Source organism: Falco peregrinus, chromosome 1, assembly GCF_023634155.1.
Source record: "Falco peregrinus isolate bFalPer1 chromosome 1, bFalPer1.pri, whole genome shotgun sequence".
Taxonomy (NCBI): Eukaryota; Metazoa; Chordata; class Aves; order Falconiformes; family Falconidae; genus Falco; species Falco peregrinus.
In genome coordinates this window covers 54,261,673-54,287,091 of record NC_073721.1, presented here as the reverse complement: position 1 = coordinate 54,287,091, position 25,419 = coordinate 54,261,673, and the positions used below count along the sequence as shown (strand labels likewise).

At 45.1% G+C, this 25,419-nt stretch overlaps 1 protein-coding gene across 5 annotated transcripts in view; it reads right to left on the bottom strand.

The window, feature by feature from the left end:
* The window catches only part of PIK3AP1 (phosphoinositide-3-kinase adaptor protein 1), a 45,007-nt gene extending 23,864 nt beyond the window's left edge, over positions 1-21,143 (bottom strand). Inside the window, exons 1-2 of one of the 5 annotated variants that reach the window (XM_055811995.1) lie at positions 20,991-21,143; positions 15,027-15,443 (exon numbers count right to left, since the gene is read on the bottom strand). In XM_055811995.1, coding sequence (XP_055667970.1) covers positions 15,027-15,443; positions 20,991-21,003 — 430 coding nt within the window. In that variant the 5' untranslated portion in view covers positions 21,004-21,143. Of the gene's footprint in view, positions 1-2,324; positions 2,458-13,021; positions 13,253-15,026; positions 15,444-19,140; positions 19,157-20,990 lie in introns of those variants that run through there. The other 4 variants (XM_055812013.1, XM_055812005.1, XM_055812020.1 and 1 more) reach the window with 4 other exon arrangements.
* Between the last annotated feature and the right edge of the window lie 4,276 nt (positions 21,144-25,419).

Below are 25,419 nucleotides of genomic sequence, written 5' to 3'. Positions count from 1 at the left end.
CTAGCAAGAATTAACATAGATTACAGGTCTCCTACCTGTGCCAGGAAAGTTTCCTAACTAGAGAAAGGAAACAACAGACAACTTTGTATCTACTTAGTAGAGAGCACTTTCTTACCTAGATTCTACCTCTTAATTCATGATTCACACTTTTTTTTTCACCTGTCTCCCAAAGCATGGGGTAAAAGTCACTGACTTCCCCTTGCCAGAAGACTCCCTCCCATTGCCAAAGTTTTCCAAACCTTGGAAAACTGTGGAGCAGTCAAGAATTTAAGACATTTTGGAAGTTACTTACTACTTACTGTGAAACACATCTGTGAAGAGCAGTGCAAATTATTTACTAGATAAAAATCTCAGACTTGGGCTGGCAGTTTTTCTATTAGTAGGAAATGATCTACTTAAAATTCTCGGTCCTGATGCGAAACACCTAAGCAACCAACCACACTGTCAAAACTGTGGCATCCATGCAGTTAGGCTGTCAACAGTCTAGGTTTTACTCAGAATCCCCCAGCCTCTGGGTACATCAAAGTTTCCAAAAATCAAGAGAGCCAAAGTTATTAAAGCAGGCTTCTATTACAAGTTCATGTCCTGCTAGTTTTAAACAGTGAAGCCAGAAGTCAGTCAGGAATTTAAATCTAGACTTCATTATTACTACCAAAGATGTAAACTTAGGATATTTGAAATTCTTTGTCATGCACTTTTTTCCCCCTATATATTTAAATGGAATTTTATTAACTACATTAATGCAACTTTGCTTTCAGGAGACAGGTTTTAAGGCACAAAATCTTAGTGAATCATTCAGCTGAAATTTTTGTCACAAACAGTGGTGCACATTCACTTAACTTCAATTATGTGAATCACTCCACAGGGCAAGTAAGCCTAGTCACATCAGTACAAGTAGACTGCTGCTTTAATGTTTGCTGTAGAAAGACTAGAGCCAAAAATCTGCAGCTCTAGAGTTCAAGTAAAGCATCACCACCAACTCGGACATTTCTTAAACAACCCTAGAATAGTACATGTAATTGAGCAAATAGATTTTAATATTGCACCAACACAAACCAGCAGATCTGGCTAAGAAGCTACTTTGACACAAGGCCAGGTACTGAAGGTGGTCTTTGGGGTTTTCAGATAGTGATACCAAGTATTACAGAAAACGGACTGAGGTTTTAAATTCCTTAACTCATTACTTTAATTGATACTGTCCAAAGTCATCAGCTGTAAGAGTCAGACCCCAGTTTTGGAAGCACTTCTCTTAGGGAAAGGTGGACTACTCCCACCTGGGAGCACAAGGCTGCCAGCTGCACAGGGACAATAAAGCACTGGTCCCACAGCCTTCCCTTACATGACAGCTATGCCAAGTGCATACACCATGTCTTTTGGGGAGGAGGAGAAGAAGCAACCACTACTAGAATAGCATCTGTGTTATCTCTGTTGGTTATTTCCAGTGTGACTAAATCAGAAAGACTAAGCTCACCACAGATAAGAGAGCGCCAATGATGACCAAATTACAGCAAAGCATAAATGTCCCTGCAATACACGCACAAGCTGACAACACTTGCCTGCATCCTCATACCAAGGGCATCATCCCCACCCCAATATAGAACCACTAGTGTGGCAATTTGTACCTCACTTGCTCAACATATGGTCAGTTTCAGAGGAAAATGAAACTTAAAGCTGTGGATCTCAGCTTCAACATCTACAGTAAGCAAGGATAAGAGGGAAGCAAGGAGAGAACAAGCCCGCCAGTCTCTGCTTTACTGACGTTATTTGATACTAGAAACAAGTTAACAAATAAAGAATAACTGGAGCTTTTAAGAAGTTCTGACATTGCCCGATCCTGTCTTGCACTTCCACATTCTTGTAACAGAGCTGACTGTGCAGAGGTCATATGTAAAAACAGAGCTCTTAGGTAATGTGGGAAGAAGCAAGCAATGTTAATCAGTAATTGGATTAACAGTTGACAGAACAGAGTTTTGGGTAAGAATTATTCATCTGTTTTTTCATTCAGAAAATTCTGAAATTGCCAATTACCTACTTCCCACATAAGCAGTGAAGCGATACTATGGTCATCTTGCAAGTTCTAGTCACATGCTACTGATGTGTCAACACGCAAGCACTGGAAGAGGAAACCATACCATTACATTCGATAATGTCCATGCTCTAAAGGAACGTGCTGCTAGATCAGGCTTCCCACTCACCACGATACTTGAGTAATGACAGCCCATTTGCATATACAGATTCAGCAATTATATCATTATAATGATACACAGGCTAGAGAGGCCATCGCTGAGGAGATCAATAGACTCATTAATAAATTTAGTGAATACCTGAATTGAGCTTCTCCATTAGCCACTGCTGTAGGTCAAAAGCTCGTGGTTGTGAACAGCTCTGCCTTGACTAGAGGGCCTTTCTGTTCCCCTTTAAATGAAGGCTACCTCAGGTCACGCTTGACAGCCTGTGAAATACTTGTGAGCATAGCTGTGAGGGGAGGAGATGTGGTCCAAGAAACCCAACCACATTTCCCCTTGAAGAACATGCCCCCCTCCAGGAAGCGACTGGCTGAGCTGCAGAGAGCAGCCCTGCGCTAGCCTCTCTTGCCAGCCCTGCCAGGCTCCACACACAGCCACCCTGCAGAAACCCAGCTCCAGGGAAAGCCCAGGGAAAACGCAGGCATTGCCACGTGCTTCACAAGCCACTTAGCAGCTTTAGGAACCAACATGAAGCAGCCAGTTACTCTGACCTGTTGCTGTACAGCACATGCAGCTTGCTCTGTCATCCACTTCCTCCTGGCTAAGCTGGCGGGCTATCAGCATGGAGCCGACCGTTCTGTGGTTTCTCAGAAGTCAGCCCGTAACACCACAAGACACGTGAATGCTCAGGAGTCAGAAGCCTGTCCAGGCCACTCTGTCATCCGTATCTTAACACAAATGGAGCAACTAGGCAACAGCTTGTCTGTATAGGGTCTGCATGTACAGACTACCCTCCCCCTGGCATCAGTGAACACTTCCCATCCCCATCCATCTCAGCTCACCAGCTGAGACAACTAGCTTTCTTGAGGCCTCAGACCTTCACCGCGGTACACCCAGAGCAAGAGGGAAGGCCCTCAAAGGGAGCTCCTACTATCACCTGAAGCTCACAACCAGCCAGCCTCCTTTTCCAAGTGCAAACAAGGACATTAAATCTCCCAGAGCAGCTCCAGCTGCATCTGCAAACAGCAGGCAGAGTACTGACAAAGTAGTCAGGGAAAGCAGGGGAAGTTATCTCTCATCATGCTAGCCTCAGAGCCCCTGCTTTATTGAGGAGATAAACACTCAGCAGTGAAACATCTTGTGATAACCCCTCAAAACTGGGTTGTACTGTAGTAACATTTCCCCTTTCAACAGACAGAAGCATGCAGAAAAGCAACAGGTGAGAAGAAAAAACACAGGAAAATGTAAGGCTTTGTAGAACTGTCCATACAGAACAGACAGAGTACAGCACATCTGTCCCTCCTCTCCAAACTCCTCACCCCAAGCAGCTCATCTACAAGCATAGCACCTAAACCCAGATTTTCAGTTCTACAAAGAAAATGGTAAAAGTAGTTCTCATCCTCCATTAAGGAAGCAAGCTGTGTTGTACTATGGCAAGTTTTGCTTCAGCTGCGTGCACACACACACACTTGTGAAACTCTTTGGGAAGCTATATCCTCACAAAGAACACGACTGGGTTGAGACTTGTTGACAGTACCAGTGTTTCAGCAAATTTTGAGAAGCCAGAAGGTAACTTGTGTTTGACTTTGTAACCTACGAAGACAATATATATCCTCAATACTCAAAACCATACATTACTCCACAGTTCCTCTATACAGCGTATCTCTTCCAAACTTCGAGGAACAGGTTTTGTTTCCTTTGTTATATTTTAGAACTACAGACACATAACTGAACGGAGAAAAACGTCTTTGCGGTGGAGTACAAGAGGCTTCCACAATCTTCACAAAAATTTAAGCCAAGTGAATTAATCCGTTCACTTTTCTTGGTTCTGTTTTTTCCTAAATGCTGCTTCCAAGCTATTTTTTAATTTAACCTTTGAAATGAAAAGGATTTTGTGAAAGACGAGTCACCAAGAGTTGTTTACAGTGCCAGTGGCAACTCCATGTCACTCCTGTAAATACTGGAAGGTAAGGATGGGAAAGTGGCCAACAAATACCATACTTGGGTTGCAGGAACAGGAAACTCGGCACATAGTTCTGAGAACAGTGAGGTGAAGAAAGGAAAGTCTGAAAAGCTGCAAGTGTGGAGAGGGCACAGAAGAGAAAGCAAGAAGAAAAAATACGAAAAAATACCAGACATTAGAAAAGAGTGGTAAAATAAAAACCTCAAACCAAACAGGAACTGGCAGAGAACAGGAAGGTAACCCACAGAATCAAAGGTACCTTCTGTTGGAGTATTCCAGCTTACTTTAGTTACACCAGAAACTTCCAGTTCACTGCTTGGGCTGGGCTCAGTTTTTAATTATTGCTGGCACTCATTATTAATGTCAGATGAAAAATGGGACTGAGGAGGCAAAGCCAGCTGCAAAGCAACTATGATCAGACTGGTGCGTACACCCGTTCCACCTCATAAGACATTTCCTGATGTGCAGAAGCATGGGTAGGAATCCCAGATGGAATGTCCTTCCTGCATTAGCCGTGAATGGAAATGGGAACTGGATTAACACACCTCTGAAATTCTTGCCACGGACACAGTGCCACACAGGTAACAGCTGAGAAACTGCCTACCACACTTTGTCTGCCCCAGCAACCCTCTTCAGCCTCCTCTGCCTTGACTGCAGATGACTACAGTTCTTACAGTTCAGCTTGGGGGCACTGGTCTGCAGCCCCCTCTTCCTTAGTAGCTCAGGAAGGTACGCTCTTGGTCTGTAGTGCTGCAGGCTGCATGAAGGCACCATCCACAAAGATCTAGAGAAGTTTCACAGAAGCTCAGCAATCAACCCAGGATTACTGAGCTTCGCCTTGTCATCCTATCACAGATTAAGAGGAAATTGCAGTTTGTGACCTCCTGCAAGACTCTTGCAAACCTACAGCTCTTGTTCATTCACTAGCAGCCCTGAGCTAAGAGCAGGACCTTTAATGCAAAGAATTGGATGCGCCCAAAAGAGCAGTGACTTTTACAGCTGCAACGTGCAAGAGCTCAGGGAAAGTGTACAGTCTGAATCCAGCATGGGTTGTCCTCCAACCCCAGTAACAGACAGATGCTCCCCAAATACAGACCCCTCAAAATATTGTTCTGAGATTGTGACAAACTCTGCTCTTAGAAACCTCATCAGATGACTTGCACAGTCCTGGAGAAGAAATGTCTTCCTCCATTACCTAATAAAGCACCAACAGAGTACCACAATGAAGTACCAATAGAGTACCAACACTGTCCCTACAGCGCTATTACTTGTCCAGAAAAGGCTTTGTTTCAGCCCAGACACACACCTCCAGAGAGCTACCCTGGTTTAGTGTGTCTGTTGAGCTGCAAAAAAAATACTATCTGCGCATTCATCTGGGGCAGATGTTCACAACAGAAAGAGCTATAGCAGCTTAAAATACAACTGCACCCATCACAGCCCCCTTTCCCTTTCCTGTTTCCCCTCCTTGTCTTCATTTTCACCAGAGGCTAAGGCCCACACAGCAGAACCAGTGGAAAAGAGCACGTGTTTGGCTGCGTCAGCGAGGCGCAGGACCAGGATCTCTGCTTCAGCAGCTGACAACAGAGGTGTAAACTAAGCTGTCAGTCCCTGAACTTCAGGGTGGGGAGGAACATTTCTACACTTCACTCACACCTACTGCAAAGACTAGCTGCCAGCTCGGGGGTGAAATGCAGTCCCCCTTATAACACAGGGATAACACAGTTTATCTGACCATGTCTAGAGCATGCTACAGATGCAAAGTGTATTTAGCTTGGAGTTCTTTCACTAAGATTCTAGCAAACATGGACCACACTATGCTGCCTCAAGCTAAAAGCATGCCTGGCTATCATGGTTCACAAACTGCAAACGAACTCATAATTCTTTGAAGTCTCAGTTAGCCTGAGGGTCTCACAGGCCTAGTGGTCAATCTGTGATGGGATTAAATATATAAATCCAAAGAACTAGCTGGGGTGCACAGGAACAGGACAGAAAGAGGAAAGAGCTTCTGAGGAAGAAGCAGGATTCTGGCCACCCGGAGAACAGACTCTGAGTTGTGTGTGTAACTGACCAAGTCTCAGGAAAGAGGGGCTGCAGCAGTTCACTTCAACCACCTGTGCCAGAAGGAGACAACATGAACTGAAAAAGCATATGCACAGCTGATGATTTTTGAGGGCGCCAAGAATCACATTACATCAGTTGCTGATTCAAGTCTTCCTGAGCAACCACATGCAAGAAACATGAACATTCAACTTGCTGATTAACTATCTCTCCTATTGCAGTATCTCCTTGCATCAATTTAAGCACAATGCATTAACACTTGCATGACAAGGAAGACTGTCCACATACAAGCCACAAAGCTGGAATTTCACCTAAGAGAGATGGGTAGCTGCTTTGGAAACATCCCACTAAGGAGATTGCTGACTGATGGGGTGGTTCTACAAGTGGCTTCAGTAGATCTAAGGCCACGTTACTAACTGAAAGGGCAGCCCTGTCCTCCCTCTTTCTCAAATAGTCTCTCTAGGAATACCAACCACCCTTGCAGTCCAATGCCACACCAGATCATCCAGCCAGATGAAAGGTGGAGAATGAGGCAGACCACTCTTGTGCAGCAGTCCATGCTAAGGTCAGCCTATGTAACCAACGAAACTTCCCCCTGGAAAACTCAAGATCCACTGTTATTCTCAAGTCACTTCTGGAAAACACATCAAAAGTTTTCTGTGGTAATAATGAACAGCCATGAAAATCCTACAAAATGCAACCCTAGAAGCAAAACAACTGTCCAAGTGCACAACAAGGGTCTTTGAAACAACCTGAAGTCTGCCCGACACATCCCTTCAGACCTGCTCTGTAAAGCATCTCTCATTTGACCACACACTTCTGCAAAGATTTTACAGAAGTGACTTCAGCTGTTCTAAACTTGGAAGAAGCCATCAGTGGTGGTCACTGGACTCTTATTTAAAGCAGATGTTTTAAAGCTTTGCGGTTCACATTGGCAGATACTGAGAATTAGGCTTAGTCGCTACCTTAAAGCAACCTGTGGGGAGGTTATCAGAACTATAAGCCACAGAGAAATATGATTAGTATTTACAATGTGCATGAAGTCTATTACAGCTGGATGCTTCTTAACCACACCAGTTTCTGTACTTTCCTAGTTCCAGGCTATCATTTCATTGTCTCTGTCTAGAAAGCTAGTATGCACCTATGCTAGCACTGCTTGAATCTCATACGGTCATGAAAGACACGCCGTGAAGTACTGATTTTAATGTGCATAAACTGGACTTTATGAAGCACCTTGATGACAAATAATGCATCCATCCTGCAGCTGGGACGACTATTTCAACTGCTAATGGATAAGGACATTCATGCATTTCTCTCAATATCAGTTGGAGGCTTAGTTAAGGTTTCTCTGACAGCTCTCTGAAGTCTCTGCGTTTCCAGCACCAATCATCTATAACCATACTAGCATCTGCAAGGAACGGCATGCTACCGGCATGTTCTCTCAACCTTAACTCCTTTGGAACAGCATCACAGTTTCCTCCCTTGACAGGCAGTGAGAACCAGCCGGGCTGCAGAGCTCCCATATAATGAAGCAGGCTCCCACTGCACCCAGAGGGCTGACTAATACCTCACCTGATCCCCTTCAAAGAGCAGGGTCAAAGAAGCGTATCTTCTATTTCAACACAATAGAACAGAGAAAAATACAGTTTTAAGAATTCACTTAATTTTGCCCCTTCAAAGGAGGAGGGGAGCAAGGGAGGGAAAGAGGACTGCAGTACAACAGATAATCATGCTCCTTCAGGTCTTCAAGGCCACTCCAATAAGCTTGCAGAAATAAATGCTGGATTAATTCTCCAAGATAGGACTACTCAGAATGCATTCCTCCAGAGCACTCAGAGCCAGAAGTAAAAAAAAAAAAAAAAAAAGACCAAATGGTCCCCAGCTTCACATTTCTCTGTGCTTTTGGGTCTGTACATCAATTCCTGTCCCTCCCTACCTCCAGCTTGCTTCCTTTACCATACTCTGACATCCAGACAGACTCTGAAGGTGCAAGCAGAGATCACAAACTTGGCACAGGCATCCACATCCAACCTGCAGTTTCTAGAAACTCCTTAGGGCCAAAATGGATCTTGCAGAGAATGGCAATTTCATGCATGGGACTGGAAACTCTCCAGGAACATTTTGAGGATGTGGGACCACAGTACGAGGGGCTTGAAAAGATCAGCTAGTGAGGAAGATACAATGCTAGGGTTTCACCTAGGATCTCATACAGACAAGTTAAGAGAGTCCAGCAGGGCTAGAGGAACGCTGCAGTAATTCAGAGCTGCATGGACTGCGGTCTGCTCACAAGCTAGAGCCTTAGAGATACAGTATTAGCTCTCTAGCAACAGAACAGGTCCCAAAGCACCATCTTCTGTAAGGCCACAGATTAAGGAGGTAGTTTCATAGAGGCATTGATATGACACAGATTCATGATTCTTCCCTACAAAGATGACTGGGGATGTCAAATTAACTCACAGAACTCTTTTTGGCTGCTTTATTTCCAGGATGTATCCTTTAAGGGGGTGCCATATCTTACCCATAAAGGAGTTGGCAATGTCATGCCTCTTCCTAGCAGGATTACTTTCTGCATCCAATGTTCCTCAACAGCTGTGGTTTACAAAATTTAATGAGCAGCACAAGGAAGAGGTGCTACACCATTCAGGTCTTGTTCTGCCTCCACATGCAACGGCAAACTCCACCGGCACTGGAAATCACGCCACAGCACTCCCTCTGCTAGAAGTATGCTCCCACAGAGGACAGAATGGGCCTGGGCAGAGGGAGGTTGCAGTTTCCAGTTTATAGTATCCCCTTCACTACTGCAAGTCTCAGCATTAGGCTGACAGAGTCCTCCTGACTGAAGTGCCACCTGCCAGAACACAGCACAACAGATACAGTAGCTGCTACTGTCAGAGGAACAGTTACTAATGCCACTGTACAGTACAAAGCACCGCATCTCAGTGAATTGTTGCAGTACACACCTGAGATAAGATCACCACTGCCCTAAGCTAAAGTGTGCAGCTCTTACTGACCAGCGGCTTTTGTGGTTTCTAGTGAGAAGTTGCCCTTAAAAGCATTCAATGCTTAATGTATTTATAGGGGTGGGAAAGAAAGGAAAGAGTGTTCAAGTTTATCCAGAAAAGCCACAGATTATTCTTCTAGGTGATGGTATTTGCTTTGTCATTCTTCAGGACATCTCAAGTACAAGGGTAATATACCAGATAACACTGGATTTCACTGTGCTTGTGTCCTGAAACAGTTACACAGAAAAGCAGGTCGCAAGCACATCAAGGCCTAACATGGAGCTTGCCTGAGCAATCAAATGAACAAACTCTGACACCCCTCCACAGAAAGGCTATTAGCCACTGAGCTACTCCAGGAAAAACCCGCCTTTAGGTAGAAATCTTGACATATGTAACAAATAGGAATTTCTGCATCATCACTGAACAGATCTTTTATCATTAACCCCCAGAGTAACAGGATAGCAGCTGCCACCCAACTTAAAAATTCATTGTGAATTTAGGGATCTAGCCCTGAATAACAGCGATCAGCAGAAGTCAGCAGTCAAATAACTAAAGAAGTATCAGGCCGAACGGAATCTGCCACGTACTACCACTTCATCTCCCTGGGTCGAGACACACTTGAGAACATTTTATGCATCTGTCCAACATGACTTCAAACTCTGAGTAGCCTATTCCAAGGTTACTTTATCTTTACCGCTTGAGTCCAGCACAGGACCACAAAGATTATTCAAGGACCACAGCATCTTTCATTCAAGGAGAGGCTGCAAGAGCTGGTACTCTTCAGCTTGGAGAAAAGAAGGGCTGGAGGATCTATCAATGTTTACCTGATGGAAGAGAGTGAAAAAGGAGGAGCTAGACTCTTCTCCACAGTGCCCACTGACAGGACAAGAGGCAACGGGCACAAAGTGAAACACATGAAATTCCATCTGAACACAATAAAACACTTTGCTACCCTGAGGGTGGTCAAACACTGCAACAGGTTGCCCAGAGAGGTTGTGAAATCCCCACCTGCAGAGACACTGAAAACCAGACTGGACATGGTCATGGGCAACCTGCTTTATCTGACCATGCTGAGCAGGGAGGTTGACTACATGATCTCAAGAGATCCCCTGCTACCCAAAAAATTCTGTGATATGTTCTCAAGTTTCATTTGTGGTTTTACCAGTCAACAGAAGAAAGCCAGGAAGTTAATTCAATTCCTTGACATGTACAGCAGGGAGAATGATAACAGCTTACACGGTTTCTGTCACGCCATTTCCCTCCCATCCCTCCCAAGAAAAGCTCACTGCCTTGGTCTCTGTCATCTCTCAATGAGCCCCTCACTAGGTAGAGCAACATTCCAGCTCCTCTTCATCTACGGGCTCCAGCAAAATTCTCATCTTCCTTCTAACTGCCCACTGTCCTCCACATTTACTACATACTTCCTTACACCCACTTCTGACCCTCTTATTTTGTAAGAAGTTCGCTGGTACTGATCTTTCTTTCTTGTCCATTTCACTGCAAGAGAGCTCCGCTCAGCCAAGGCTGTGCAACAGCATGGTTCACAGCTGCTGTTACATTCAGTTGTCACCTTAGCAATCTCAGGCAGATGTCTACTTCCCTGGGTTTCTCCCTGCAAGAGTTTGCTTGGGTGCAGAAAGTTCAAAGCCACTGATTAATTGGTGAATGCTTTAGAAACATCAGCTTTTAAAGGAGAAAATTTCAAGACAACATAGATGGGGGCTGAAATAAACAAAAGAAGTTGAAATGTGTGTAATACAAAACAGATGTCAACTGAGCTTTGAGAACACAGGAGGAAAAGAAAGATCGCAGAGTCCAACCATGCGGCACAGACAGCGAGCTGCCCGGTGCACAGAGCACAGCATGGTGTGGTATCAGAAGCCAGACAAGAGGGCTTAATTAGCAGCTAGGCTGGTCACTGCACCCTGGCTGGTGACTATGCCCTGCCAGACCAGAGCCGGCTTGTGGAGTGCCACCCCGAGTACTTCCATGTCCTTAGCACAACTATTGCACAGCCTGAAAAACTTCCCCACAGATAACAGGAGTGCCTGAAAATGCAAACCTTCATGCCCTCTGTAGTCTGTCAGGATTGAGAAACTGTAGAAGTAAAAATGTCCCATCTACAAGAGAGCAAGAGTCAATGTCAGCACACAGTTAGTTCTCAAAAAGGCTAGCTGAGTGCTTCCTCATTTCTGAATTTGTACTAAATAAAAATTAAAATAGCTTTTTCAGCATGTGATATCTGGGGGCGTCATGTTCCCATGATGCACTAAATAAACCACAGCCTAACAGCTGCACTATAGGCAGCATAACCTGAGCAGGGCCAGTGTGCAGGCTCTGGAGAGGTATTTGTCCTCACCATGTCTCGTGTCCTAAGCTCCACTAGCTCAGGATTCGGCTATTAGGAAGCTGAAGGAAGCTCTGTCATTTTTGCATTAGGCTTAGTTTTTTAAGTGCTGACACCACTGTTAGAAGTACCGAAGTGTGTTTTAGAAATGTGAACACGTGCGCAGAGAAGTACTTCCCAGAGGAAGACATCCAGACAAGTAATTTCAAATATGATCTTAAACTTTCTCTGCTAAGTGCTGTAGGAATTGAGGTCTGCCTTACTCAGGAGAAGTTCAGAGTCTGCTGTAGAGAACAGACCTAACTGAGACCTCCTAAGAGGTCCTGACTTTAAAGCCTTCACCTAAAATCCTAACGATGAAGTCCCAGGAGCAGAACACAGGCTGTGTTTTTCTATGGGAGAGGTCTGCTGTCACAAACACTTACTTTAAGTCACTTATGCTGGGGCTGGCTGCAACCAAACTATAATGCAGATGCTAATTTTTTTATTACCAACCAAGAAGAAAGTTTTCACAGTTTCACCCAAAAAGGGAACTATGTACACCTGGGGTTGTCTTCTCTTCAGGGGAAGCATCAGAACATATTTGCATCTGAGGCCATTCACAAAACTTCATCTGTAGAATCACCCAATGGAAAAGGTCAGCTAGTCATTTTTTTTCCTCACACAGAGGCAGGATCTGATACATTAATCCAAATACTTTTGCCATGAAACCAGACTACCATAAGTAGGTTCTTCCTTCACAAGAGTCAGAGTGACAGCAGATGGCTTGCCTTGGCAACTGCACTGATGTGCACAAAGGAAGAGCCTGATGTTACCCAACTCTTGTGTGCACCTGACAGCTCACATCATGCAGGGCTCCCATAACAGTAACAGAAGTCCAGAAATTCTGAATCTTTATTTACCAAACTATTTGGAAAATGCTACAGCAGACTTCACAGCAGATGAGTTTGTTTTTAGCTCGTCTTTCCTCTTCGACAGATATTTTCTAGATATACTGAAGTCAGTTTGAGATCAACATATGCTTGTCCAAATGAGAAATCAGAAAATAAGCTGATTTGGGGTTTTGTTATGTAGAAACAAAAACAAAAATCCAAAGCACAATCTCTCTTTCAAAACTCCATTTACATAAAGCTAAAGCACAGGGGTTTTCGGGCACATGCTAACTTTCAGCAGAGATGACACCGCTGGAGAAGGACTCTACGTCCAGCTGCGAAAACTCAGACTGTAGTGCCTTACCCTAAAGAAATTTTGCCATAGATGAATGGCAGCCAGTTCACTAAACAGCCAGGCACACAAGACACACTTCCCTGGCTGCTCGACAGACAGCATAGCACTACCAGTAAGACTGACCTCTGCCCCTTCCCAGGGTGGGCTCTGGGAAGTGCTGGGAAGCACCCGGGTCCCCTGAGCACAGCCCCCAGAGTGCCAAGGGGCCGCCAGCTGTACACACAGAGAGCTAGCTCACCTGTGGAGAACCACTTCTTGAAGTGCACGAAGAGAGCCAGGTCAGCTTAATACAATTCATCAGCTGCATCTGACATCTGAGAGAGTGAAGGCTGTTCTCCAGTTGACAAGGCTCTGCATTAAGCACACCACCACCACCAGATTTGTCTTCCCAGCATAAAAAAAAATAGGATTTTGGATACTTTCCCTTAACAAACACTGTCTCTCTCTAGAGAGGGCAACAGTTGATCCAGAGTGGTTTCTAGCTGATCCATTCCTATGCCCATCCCCTTCCCTTCACCTCAAATTCTCTTTGATTTTTAATGCGTCCAAAACAAGCATGATGGGTGAAAGCCACTCACTAGTAGGAATCCACTTGGCTAAGTGAAACCTCCCACTACAGCCCATCCCATCTGATGAAGGACAGAGAAATTTGCACTTCCCACTCCACCCACCGCCCAGGAAGCAAGAGTCTTTCTTCTGCCCCGTGTCATGCTTTGTGCACTCAGAATGCAGCAAGTCAGAACAGACTGGCAAGAGCTGGCTCCGGGACATCTCAGGATCACCATCCCTTTGTACTCTCATCCACTCTTCAGCTACACTAGAACTTACTGCTACTCTGGCCTAAAATAACTCTTACAGTCCTTGGACACATTAAGTAAAACCATTACCATTAGTAATCCAGGGAGATGTTTAAAGCTCCTAACTTTGAATAGCATATTTAAAATCAATAAAATATTAGGGCCATGCTCTAGACTCAAGTTTGAAGGAAAACAGTAACCAAACTTTTACTTTTGCCAGGACGTGTCAGAAGAGGTAATTTAATCTCCAGTCAGTTTTATTTTTCAGAGTACAACAGCTCAGCCACTGTTCTCTGTCTTCTTCCAGGCTGAAAGCAAAGGAGCCAGATTACTTTAGCCTTAGGTTATCCACTGGGAAACCAAGACGTTTTAGGAGTGTTTGAAAGGCAGAAGCAGATTTTTAATTACTAGGAAACATGTGCTGTGACCTGGCTACCTAAGAATGCCATCTTCACCATGATCCCCAAGTCATCTCTTTTCAGGGGCACTGTTTTGGCCAAGACCATGGCTTTCAAATTTTTTTTACTGTGATAAATTTGTCGTTATGATAATTGCTGCTGTTATCCTGGCATAAAGCACCTTTATGCACACAAGACCAGACACACTAGAAGACTACATTGCCTCATTTATGCCACTCAATACAGACAAACCTTAATCCAAGATGCAACCACAGGACTCCAATCCTGCTAAGGCTCACAAAAAACACTATAACCCTAAGTATGGCAGTGTCATAAAAACATCCTGACCAGCACGACTCCCTGGAGCTCTCCACCTTCATTTCAACAGAAACTATGAGAAAGGAGTACCACACACTCCTCTAGAGTTCAGGAAAGTTCAGACTCAATTCAAACTCAGTGCATGGGGCTTCTGTATTCTCCAGCCATTAATACTTCTGTGCTAGCAAGTGGTTGGGTTATTTTTAAGGCCATCAGTGCAATTCTCCAATTAGCATCTGTCATTCCATCACAGGTAACAAGCTGATCTGTGGCCAGTATGGTTGTATCTCTGACTTCAAGCCCAGTGTTAAAGAATACATATTAGACAACCTTATTTTGGTTCTGCTATGACAGAAATGTAAGTCTGAAGAAAAAGGTAATTTTCCACCAGTTGAGGTCAAACTGCAGGGCACAATATTTACAGGTAGAATTTCAAAGATACTCATGTTTTTATTTCCAATTTGCATTCAAAACCAGACACCTAAGATAACCTCCAAATTCAGAGGTTCTCTGTAAGTCACTGGTAATCTCTCCTGAATTAGGGACCCACTGACCTGGCATAGTAAAATTGGCTTGTAAAACTTCCTAGTTTACAAGGGTTGTGCAATTTGCTTTGGTTTTCTATTCCTGTAAAACACATTACCAGTGCTAAAATAAGGATAACCAGTATTACATATCTCCCTCCTCCAACCCCTGACCAGGAAGCGCAACCCCACGACTGCTACCTTACCTTCTGAAATAGCCTTCTTGACAGCTGCAAGGTAAGCATCGGGCTCATCATCATTTGTGAGTTCTTGCCACTGAGACCAGTCCTTGAAAAAGGTCAAATAGTCATCACAGTCCGTAACACCGCAGAACAGCTTGACTACTTTGTACGGGGGCCATAAAGCTTCCTGAAGGCTCTGCAGGACAGGAGGGTGGTAAAAACTCTGCACCAGCTCAGCAGACAGCAAAACAATGATGCTCCGACTTCTGCTGAACAGCTCCAGATCCTGGTGGGAGATGGCAGACTTGCCTTCCAGCTGGTAGGTCAGAATCTGATGCTTTCGAACATACCGAGTAAAGAGGAAGAGGTTCTGGAGGTACTGACACCATTCAGTGGCATCACTTGCATACACAATCAGCACATCATAACCTCCAGGGGTTCCTGTACAGGTGCAAGATGATCAGAAGGAGGATGATTAAATTAAAAGCAAGAACTAACCCACCACTTTGCACAAAAAAAAACCATAGGGCTGTCCATATAATTGGTGTCAGAAGGTCCAAAGCACCTCAAAAGAACAGAATATCCAAAGTCACAAGAGCAATTCTAAGAGTGGTTGAACTCCTACTTACATATACCCCACTAGAATTTAAGCATTTTTTTCATTCTTAAAAACCTTCCTATGAAGAAGGGGATTTCCTACGTCGCTGTGAGACAAACCACTTGTGGAGATTTACAGATTTAAAGCACATTGATAGGAAAGAAACCCCACAAAAATCTAACCTCCAAAAAAAGTAGCTTGAAAAGGGGAGTTCACCTTTGCATGTGAAATAAAAACATTTTCGGCAGCTATAGGGTCTCTGCAACACAACTGCAGACCATTACATGCTCAAGCAGAGTATACTAAATATAAAGACTTAAAATAAGAAAGGCCTCTATTTAAATGAGGCACCACAATGCTTACAGGAAGTCACTATGGCTTCCATGGTGTTAGACATTCGCTCTCATTGCAGCAAAAAGCAAACTGCCTGCAACGTATGCATGCAACTGAAGGGTACAACAGCCCCAGTGCTCGCAGCACAGCAATTCTGTCATTCAGGCTTCAGACATTTTGCAAGCCTGTGTCAGAGTCTTTCCCCTGAACTGTCATACAAAGGTTTCCCAACCATTCTGACATGACAAACCCTCTCTTCAGAAGGAAAGATCTAACACGATAGTGGTGGCCATAACACAACACAAAATATGCTTACCAAAGTTGACTTACTCCATAAATCTCTAGCAACAGCTCCTACCTACACACTCCTGCATTTCTGTGCTTGGAATGAAAGCACTTTTAAAACCATTTCCAGCTTGCTGGAAGAAGATCACAAGCGGACTGAACCGCTATGACATGATGCAGTGCTCTCCCATTAGTCTCAAGAAAACTTTTAAGTCTAAATTTAATTTTACCATCCACCTGCGAAGAAGTTTACCCAAATTTGAGGATTACAGCTCTGGTCCCATAGTAAATTTTGGTGCTGAGCATTTCATATCTTATTAGCAAACTGTCGTCTTCTAATTCCAGTTTGACTCTTTAAAAGTGTCAACATTTCCAACCCATCTCCATCCAGAATCCAGCAAGCAAGAGCAGATTCTTCTCACTAAAGTAGAAGGCAATGCCTAATACTTGGCATGCCAAAAAGAGCATCTTCAGAGAGTGAATTTGCCAGAATTGAAGATGACAGTTTTGCAGCCACCTTATTAAAATTCAACCAAACTGAACAGCCTCCAAATACTCCATTCTACCACCTCCCTCTGAACCTTCATCAAGAAGCGAAGGCTGAAATGACGTCTACGCTACAGTACCCCAGCCCTAATCCATACAATTGCCAACTTTAAATTGTAGTTGAGCAGAAGTGGTACCGCTGAGTAGTAAAGTATGGAGATGCGCTCTGTTCTCAACCAATAGTGTTATGGTTACTGGCATAAAAGGAAAGTCTCTAGCAGTGAAAGAAAAATGTCCTAGCTATGGAGAAGACAGACACTGCAGTTCAGCAGTATTAGCTAGGATAGCTACATGTTTCTGTGGGAATACGGCTCCTGAACCCCAAGGGAAGCTTGTAGGAGACAGCATTCTCGATGGAGGGGATCGAGCAAACTCATAAAGCAGACAAAGAGAAGACCCAAAGCCTTGGGACTTTTAAGTTAAGAGTGCAGAACTGCTGTGAAAAAAGATGCTCTCACACCAGTGAGAACACCACTCCAAAATACCACTTCTGGCTGAACATCACCTAACAATGACAACAGAACCACAAGAGCAGAAACAGGAAAACCAAGCAGAATTCAGGAGTTGAGTTGTTTTATTCCAGAAAGGGAAGAGCACCAGAGATTTCTGCTTCCAGTGCCATGTATTGATTTACACGCAGTACAGCAGGAAAGGGCTACACAACTACCTGTGGAGAACGGAGCCTAGGCACCACAGCACAGCCAGCTGAGCCCCACCTCATCAGATGGGCAAGCAATGCAGCGACTCTTGGAGGTATGACCTGGGCTCCCACCTGGGGAACTCTCTAGGAGAAGTCCCACCTCCGGACTCTGAGGAAAGTGGCAGTGGCCTCCATGGCATTTTAACGTTCTGTAAAATGGAATTTACAGATCCTACCATGCATTTTTCAAAACAGCACAGCTTCCACAACTAAAACCGTTAGCAAACAGGCCCTTCTCCGGTCTTTCAGTGAAAGGAAGCAGCTGTGCTTGAAGAGGATGCAGAGGTGGGGGAGCCACTGTTTTTAAATATGCATTGCACTTGCAGGGGCACCAAGTATCCAAGAAGCCTCCCTTCCCCGATATACAGACAAAAGATGCAAACTTGACAGACTCTCTGAAAGTTCCCTGCCAGAATTTATACCCCCAGAGACATCACCCAGAGCAGTGTAGCCTCTGCACCCAGCAGGAAGGAACTTCACCTAATGTTTAGGAAACATTGATTTCCTAGAGAACCCCGCTCTACCTGCACGCCATTTCCCTTAACAGAGCAGCACCACCTCTCCTCAGGCCCTCTTACCTCAACTCTATAGCATTTTACACTTCCAGGATAAACTGAGGAACAATGCTTTGAAAAGGAGAACAGAGAAATAAAATTACTGACTCCACTTTTAGAGGAAACTCTATGTTGATAAGCAAAAATACTGGAAGTACATCTTAAAGAGCTAAATAAGCTCGTCAGCAACAGAACTGTTCCAAAGAAAACAAAATCTAGAAATAGTTTTGATTGCAACATCCCCTTTTAAAAGAAGGATGGCATGGGACTCGCTTTCCTGGATCATGCCAGTATTGTCTAACCAAACACGTCCCTTTCCAGAACCAACTACTGTACAGTCCTCAGGGAAAAGACAGAACATTTCAGGGAGTTTTTCCCACAACACTTCACACTTCAGCTACAGAAAAATTCACAGAACACACTTCAAAACACAATGTATACTTTGCCTATTGTGCACATAAAAGGGAATCCCTAGGTGAGCACCAAGCATTTAACTTCTTTAAACCCTGACCATAGACAGATGCTTTGACAACACATTCAGCAGGCTGATTTTTGAAAAACACACACAAGGAAGCCTTCAATTCAAGTAAGAAAGATATGAACAGTATGTGCAGTAGCAATATGAAGAAAGATTTGTGCCAGCCAACCATTTCAAAAATCTTCCACACTTTCAAGTGCACTCTAAATTTTAACAGTACCTTGTTTCTGCGTTCCTAAACTTAGGGTATAAAAGTGACTTTTGCTTGTGTTTACAAAATAACAGCACTATTAAAAAGAGTGCAGGGCATGTTTAACTATTCATTTCATAGGAAAACATCCAGGTGCGATTCTGTTGCAGTTTGCAATGATAAACCGCAACCTTTGGACTCCTTTCCAGCCGCAACTGCCTCTTCAGTGCTTAGTTGCACACTCCACTACACAGCAATAATAAAAGACTGGTAAGATTACAAACTACTACTGTAGAAATGCCTCCAGTTCAGGTGGAAGGCCCACAGACCAAACAGCACAAAGACAGAACAAGATACAAATCTTTCCCCAGCTTATAAACTGCATGCAGAACGGAAGGGGATGAAGCAATCCAACCAAAATCACAGAATGCCCATGGTGAGAGAACAGAAGTACCCTGAAGTGATAGGATGTCATGCCTTCATAGTCCTTCTCCGAGAAGCAAACAAATCAGGTTCATCTTCGGACCATGTCAGGGAGTAGTGAGGTGAAAATCTTTGAGTTCAGAGCAAACACAGGACAGTGGTTTACCACCATATCGTAAGATTCTGATCTCCGCTGAAATAGCTGAAGAATACTGCAGGAAGCTGGTGTATCAGCTCTGGGCAAGACTACATCCTACCCACTTAAGACTTAGGGCCTCTATTAATACACAGTTTTTCTGAGTCATCTTTCACATCCCTCTCCTATGCAGACCATGACTTTCCATTGTCCACAGACCAGGTAAAAAAACCTGACAGACAAATCCTTTACTCCAACTCACATAAACATATGCAATGGCAAGCAAATCTATCTTTATCTGCTAGATTAAGTCCACCTCAAATTCTGACTAAATAAAAAAAGCACTAAGCCTGTTCTCAGTTTGCTTTGGGTTTCATGTGTATGGAGGACACATGAATATGGCCTTCCAAAATATCAGTCCTCAACAGAAGGGGATTCCTATGAAATCCCTATGAAAGACAACTGCCTATGATATAAATGAAGCCCAACTCAAGGTGTCTTTGTAATCGTATTGTTAAAAGAGAGTGCGCTTCCAAGAGGTGTTAGAAGCCCCTGGTGGGCCATTAACAGAAGTCCTCAGCACCTTCCATATGTCTGAAGTGTGTGTATTTAAGTGATGTATGAGGAAATGAATGCATACTTTTGTCTAGCTGGAATGCATAACAAAGTAATAGTAATCCCATGCAATAATTATTAACATCCTAGCAAGACCTCTCCCTTTGAGTGGGATAGACAACCTTCACTTTTAAATAAAGTGCTGCAAACAAGCAAGAGGAAACAGCAGAATCAAAGTAGTTTGCAAACCAAACTTCAGTGAAAGGAACATGAGATTTGCATTATGATATGTGAACCTAAAGTTGTTCTACTTTTAAGTCTGTGAAATCACCTTCTGTTTATAAGGAGAAAAGTAGTTTTGCCCACAGGTCTCCTGAGGCCTCCCTTTAGCTTATTTTTACACACAAGGAGATACGCGTCAGAGAAACACCAACGTTACTTCACACCCTGAGAATGGCAGGTTTTTCCTTTTTTAGATAAAACACATGCACTTCCCTGCAGGGAGGGGAACTTGCAAACTGGGCACTAGCAAAACTTACACAACAGAGGTTAAACTCCTCTCCCCCTGGAGTTCACAGCTCTGTTCTAAGCAGTTTTACCCACACACCTGTTTGTTAAAACATTTTCATTGACGGCAACCTAGCCGGGTTTGCGATCCCGTGGCCGCTGTGGCAAGGACCGTCAAGTCACACCCCAAGAAGGGAAGTATGCAAATGCAGAGGGATAAAGCAGTTAAGTTATCTGGGCACAATTTACTTCTCTACAAAACATCGCAGAAAAACCATCTAGGCGGTAAGGGCGGCGCAGGGCCGGGTTCCTCTGCAGAGCCGCCCCGCTGGCAGCTCAGCGGAGCCAGCCCGCAGCGCGCTCACCTCGCCGTGGCTCCGCCAGCACCTGCGCTCCGGCCAGGTGCAGCAGGAGGCGCCAGAAAGCGGCGACCGAGGGAGCCACCGCTGCCCCGAGAGCCCCGGGGACCCTCCTTCCGCAGCAGCGGGGGCGCCAGCGGCGAGCGGAGCTGCGCAGCAGCCCCGGCGTGGGGAGCGGGCAGCGCTCCGCCACAGCCCCGCTTACCGGCTTGCCCCCGGACCGGGCTGCCACGCCGAGGCCAAGCACGGGGCAGCCGGGGGCAGCGCCCGCCCGACCCCGCCAAACCCCCGCCGCTGCCCCGGGCGAGCAGCCGCGGCACCTACCGGGGGCCGCCATGGTCCGGGGCTGGCGGGAAGGGGCCGCTCCCCTTCCCTCACACCGCCGGCGTCCCGTCCCGTCCCGCGGCCGCTGCCTCGGCCCCGGCCGGGGGCTCCGCCCCGCCGCCCGGTCCCGCCCCGCGACCGGCCTCCCCCGCACAGCCCAGCTGCCGGGGATCCCCGCTCCCGCCGGCTGCGGCACGCGTCCCACCGGGCCGGGGAGCGGCGCTGCCCGGACAGGGACCTGGAGCGACAGCGAGCGAGCGACACCTGCCCCACGCACGGCCCCTGCTGAGGCTTTACGGTCTGTCTCCGACGAGCAAGCAGGTTTAGTTTTTCCCTAGGGGAAAACCAAGTTGTTCCGTGTAGAACGAAGCAGCCTGCTGATACTGTCTTTTAACTCAGATTTGCCAGACCCCATAGTTTAAGTATTGAGAAGTGGAAGGCCACCGTTGGAGCTCAGAGACTAGGGCTCAATTTAATCTTGTCACCGAAGACAAAGCAACAGATTCTGCCTAAATCACTCAGTCTACTCCAGAAACCTGAAAGAACCACTTGCACCGATTTGCATTCAAAAACATTTCTTTGCTGAGAACCAGCAAAGCCTTTCACAGATACGCTTCAGCAAAGCAAAAGCAGATTCCTTACAATCTAGTTTCGCGTCAAGCCAGTCCCTCCCAAGCAGTCTGAGGGCGTTCTGCGTGCAGCTTGTCAAGAGCACTAACATTAGAACGGAGCCATTTACCAACAGTATGGAACCAACTGTTTCCTACTAATCTACTCTCATCTTAGAGGTTGGTCAAACTGTTACTTCCAAATCTTTCTTTACCCAAAACATACTTCAAGCTTACAAACTGTGCGCCAAGCCTTGTCTTCCAAAAACAGTGTTTGCTCGCACAATAAAAGAGTACTAGGTAAAAAACATCCCCTGATGATTCAGCCTTATGAGGAACACCAGGTATGCAGAGAACCAGTGCCTCCCCATATGAATCCTGAAAACTTGTATCAGAACAAAGAATGCCTGGGCACTGCAGAAGTGTGCAAATACAGAGTCTACTCGGGATTTATGTGAAGGATGAAAATTTACTAGTTGGAAACTAGAGTCCCTAGCCAAATTCTCTGACTATTACAGAGTAATATGCATATTTTCAGAACTACTAAAACAGATGAATAGCCATGCATATGGCTTCATTATGACTGTTCAACATTATTTCCTTTGTAAAGCTGTTTATCTTCTGAATTCCAGAATAAAATGTTAAAACCAAAATCATCTCTGATGTTAGATGAAGAGTTCAGCATGCTCCTTGGAACGAGCTTTTAAATTCCCTCTCTTTTTAAAGCCTTACAGTATCTTACAAAAGGCCAGCAGAATCAGCTTCCTGCTTTGTGGAAACCCATGGGGCTTCTCCATATGTATCAGTGTCACTTAGGATGCTATGTATTTTATTTAATCAATACAAAGCCCATAGGAAACCTCCTTAGGGTTTAAACTTCTTAAGTCACTAAAGTGAAATTAATGTAGCTCCCCAAAGGAGCTTACATAAAATAACTGCCAGCACGTTGTTTCAGCAAACTTTACAGCAGCCGCCACCTAAAAACTCAGATGACAAATTGAGGCAACAGCCCCTTCCCACCCTAAAACATTAGGCTGGCCTAAGGGAAAGTGTCACACAGCTCTGTCATGGTTTAACCCCAGCTGGTAACCAAGTACCACGCCACTGCTCGCTCACTCTTCCCCGCACCCCAGAGGGATGAGGGGGAGAATTAGGAAGGAATGTAAAACTCAAAGGTTGACCTAAGAATAATTGAATAATTTAATAATTTAAATAAAATAAAAGCAATAATAATGGAAGGGAGAAGGGGAGAGGAACAAATTCCAGGAGGAAGGGAGAAAAGAAAACAAGTGATGCACAATACAATTGCTCACCACCCACTGACTGACGCCCAGCCAGTCCCCAAGCAGTGAGCAGCAGCCCCCTGGACAACTCCCCCCGGTTTATATACTGAGCATGATGTTCTGTGGTATGGAATATCCCCTTGGCTAGTTTAGGTCAGTTGTGCCCCCTCCCAATTTCTTGTGCCACTCCAGCCTTCTCCCTGGCAGGGCCTGAGAAAACAAGAAGTCCTTGGCTTAGTATAAACATTACTTAGCAACAACTAAAAACATTTATCAACACTATTCTCACACCAAATCCAAACCACAGCACTGCACCAGCTACTAAGAAGAAAATTAACTCTATCCCAGCTGAAACCAGGACAAGTTTGCAATAAATTAAGAACAAAATGAAGAAATGGAGTTTTTCATCCTCCCTTGCCCCAAATTGACTGTACAAGCCTTGCCCTTCCTCCCTTCAATTCACTGCAGCATGTGAACACAGTTGTATTTGCAGCATCCTTCTCAAGGGTCTGCACTATCCCTGTCCAAAGAAAAGGACAAGATTGCTCTTTCTGGAGCCATTGCTTTTTTTGCTAGGTATCTGTGAGGGTTACCACTGAAAGGATTCAGTACGTGTTTGAATACCCATGCCATCCCTCTTCACTTTTCCTTGGCCACAAAAAGAATGGGAAGAGTGAAGACCTCGCACAGGAATGGTCTCTTCTGAGGTGAGTAACCTTCCCTGCAGCCTTAACAAAAGAGACATGCCAGCCAAGGGGAAAGGACAGAAAAGACCTGTGAGGAACACGCAAGGGGAGCAAAGGAATTCACAAGCAGTAGCATAAACTAGTTGAATTTGCTTGCTGTTTAGATCCTTACATCTCCCACTGCTGCCTTGGGGAATACAAGAACAAAACAGCTTTCTTTGCATGGTTGCTGCCCTGCCAGATCACCTGGACAGTTGCAGGCATAACACAAGGGAACACAGCTAGACAGCCACACACCTCTGAAGAGCAGCAGTCACACAGCATCTGGGAACAGACCTAACTGGCAAAGGCCTGGCAGGAGAGGGGGATGCTTATTAACCCACTGAGAAGCAAAGTGAGCCAGTGAAGCAAACACAGCCAGTAATTCCCATGGCTTCTCAAAGCGATTACTTTAAACAGCGTGACTTAAGAGAAGGACTGTTCACCAGAAATGGCTGCATCTCTTCCTTTCTGATACAGACAACACTACAGAACTTGTGCTGAGCTTTGCAGACGAAGCTTGCAGCTGTAGCTTACTATGAATGGAAACTACAAGAACTGGAGAATACTGGTTGTGGCAAACAGTTCCCTTTCTGCAACACAGCCCCAAGTTATTCCATACACAAGAGGGGCACACCAGATCAGGGGCATCTGAGAACAAAGTATACATATTTAACAAGCCCTCAGTTGAACATCCCTTTCCTACACTACAGGAACAGCAACTGTATAAAATGACAGAAACCTACAGTACAATCTACCGCTACATAAGCTACTTTTATTTCCCCAGAAGTACAAAGGCAGCACCCCCCAGCGACACCAGCAACACATGAGCTATGCCAGGCACAGAGACTGCCCAAGTGGGTGTTCAGCAGGCACTACTACCTAACTACACAGAAGAGGAACAAAATCCCACAGAGCAAGGTACAGTAGTACTTGGAGATTGTTAAGAGCAGAGGGGTATGTAGGGGAAACATAAAGAGCATAACACTACCTACTTACTACTGTTTGTTTGACCCTGGCAGCCCTACCTCAGGACTTTCAGTATAGGGCTTCACTTCCTTTGCCCTCAACAGACTTTATAGTATGCTCTACTGAAGAGAATTAAAAAAAAAAAAAACCACAAAAAAAAAGCCACAAAGGCAAGGAGAACAGAGCACTGCATTTATCAGAACAAACCTCCAGTTCCCCCTGGAAGAAAAGAAAAATACCACCTCACTGGAGAAATGAGTAATTTAAAGCCACAGCAATACACAACAGCTGAATGAAAACTCCTTATCAGAGTCCCAAGTACACTAACAGGCCACGGTTGCCCTGATCAGCCTCATCTGGAGCTTTCACACCCACCCTTTCCTATAGGCCCCAGAGCTCCATTTAAAATCGGGTCTGGGCCTTTAGTGCTTGCTTGTCCTATTTTGTAGGTGTACCTGTCTCAAGCCCTATCTCTGTTCTTACTTCCTTAATACCCTTCAAACCTCTTTTAAGGAACTTTATCCCCAAGTCCCTCTCTGGCTCTACCTCATAGATACAGTCTCTTCAGACCTATAGCATTACTTGTACCCTAGCCCCTCCTCTGGCATGATCTCCTCTTGCTCCAGAATAGATTCCTCATGCAGTTCCTAGACCTAATTTGTAGCTTTCCTGGGGCTGCTGCTGCTGTCTGGCTCTGCCTGCCACGCTCCACACTACGTGGCACCGCTCTCTGTCGGTGAGGGCACCGCCAGCGCCGCGGCTACCGGCCCGCTCTCCACCCTGGCACGGCCTTGCACCTTCTACTCCCTACCGCTCCCCTTTCAGCGATCGTATTTAACGTGGG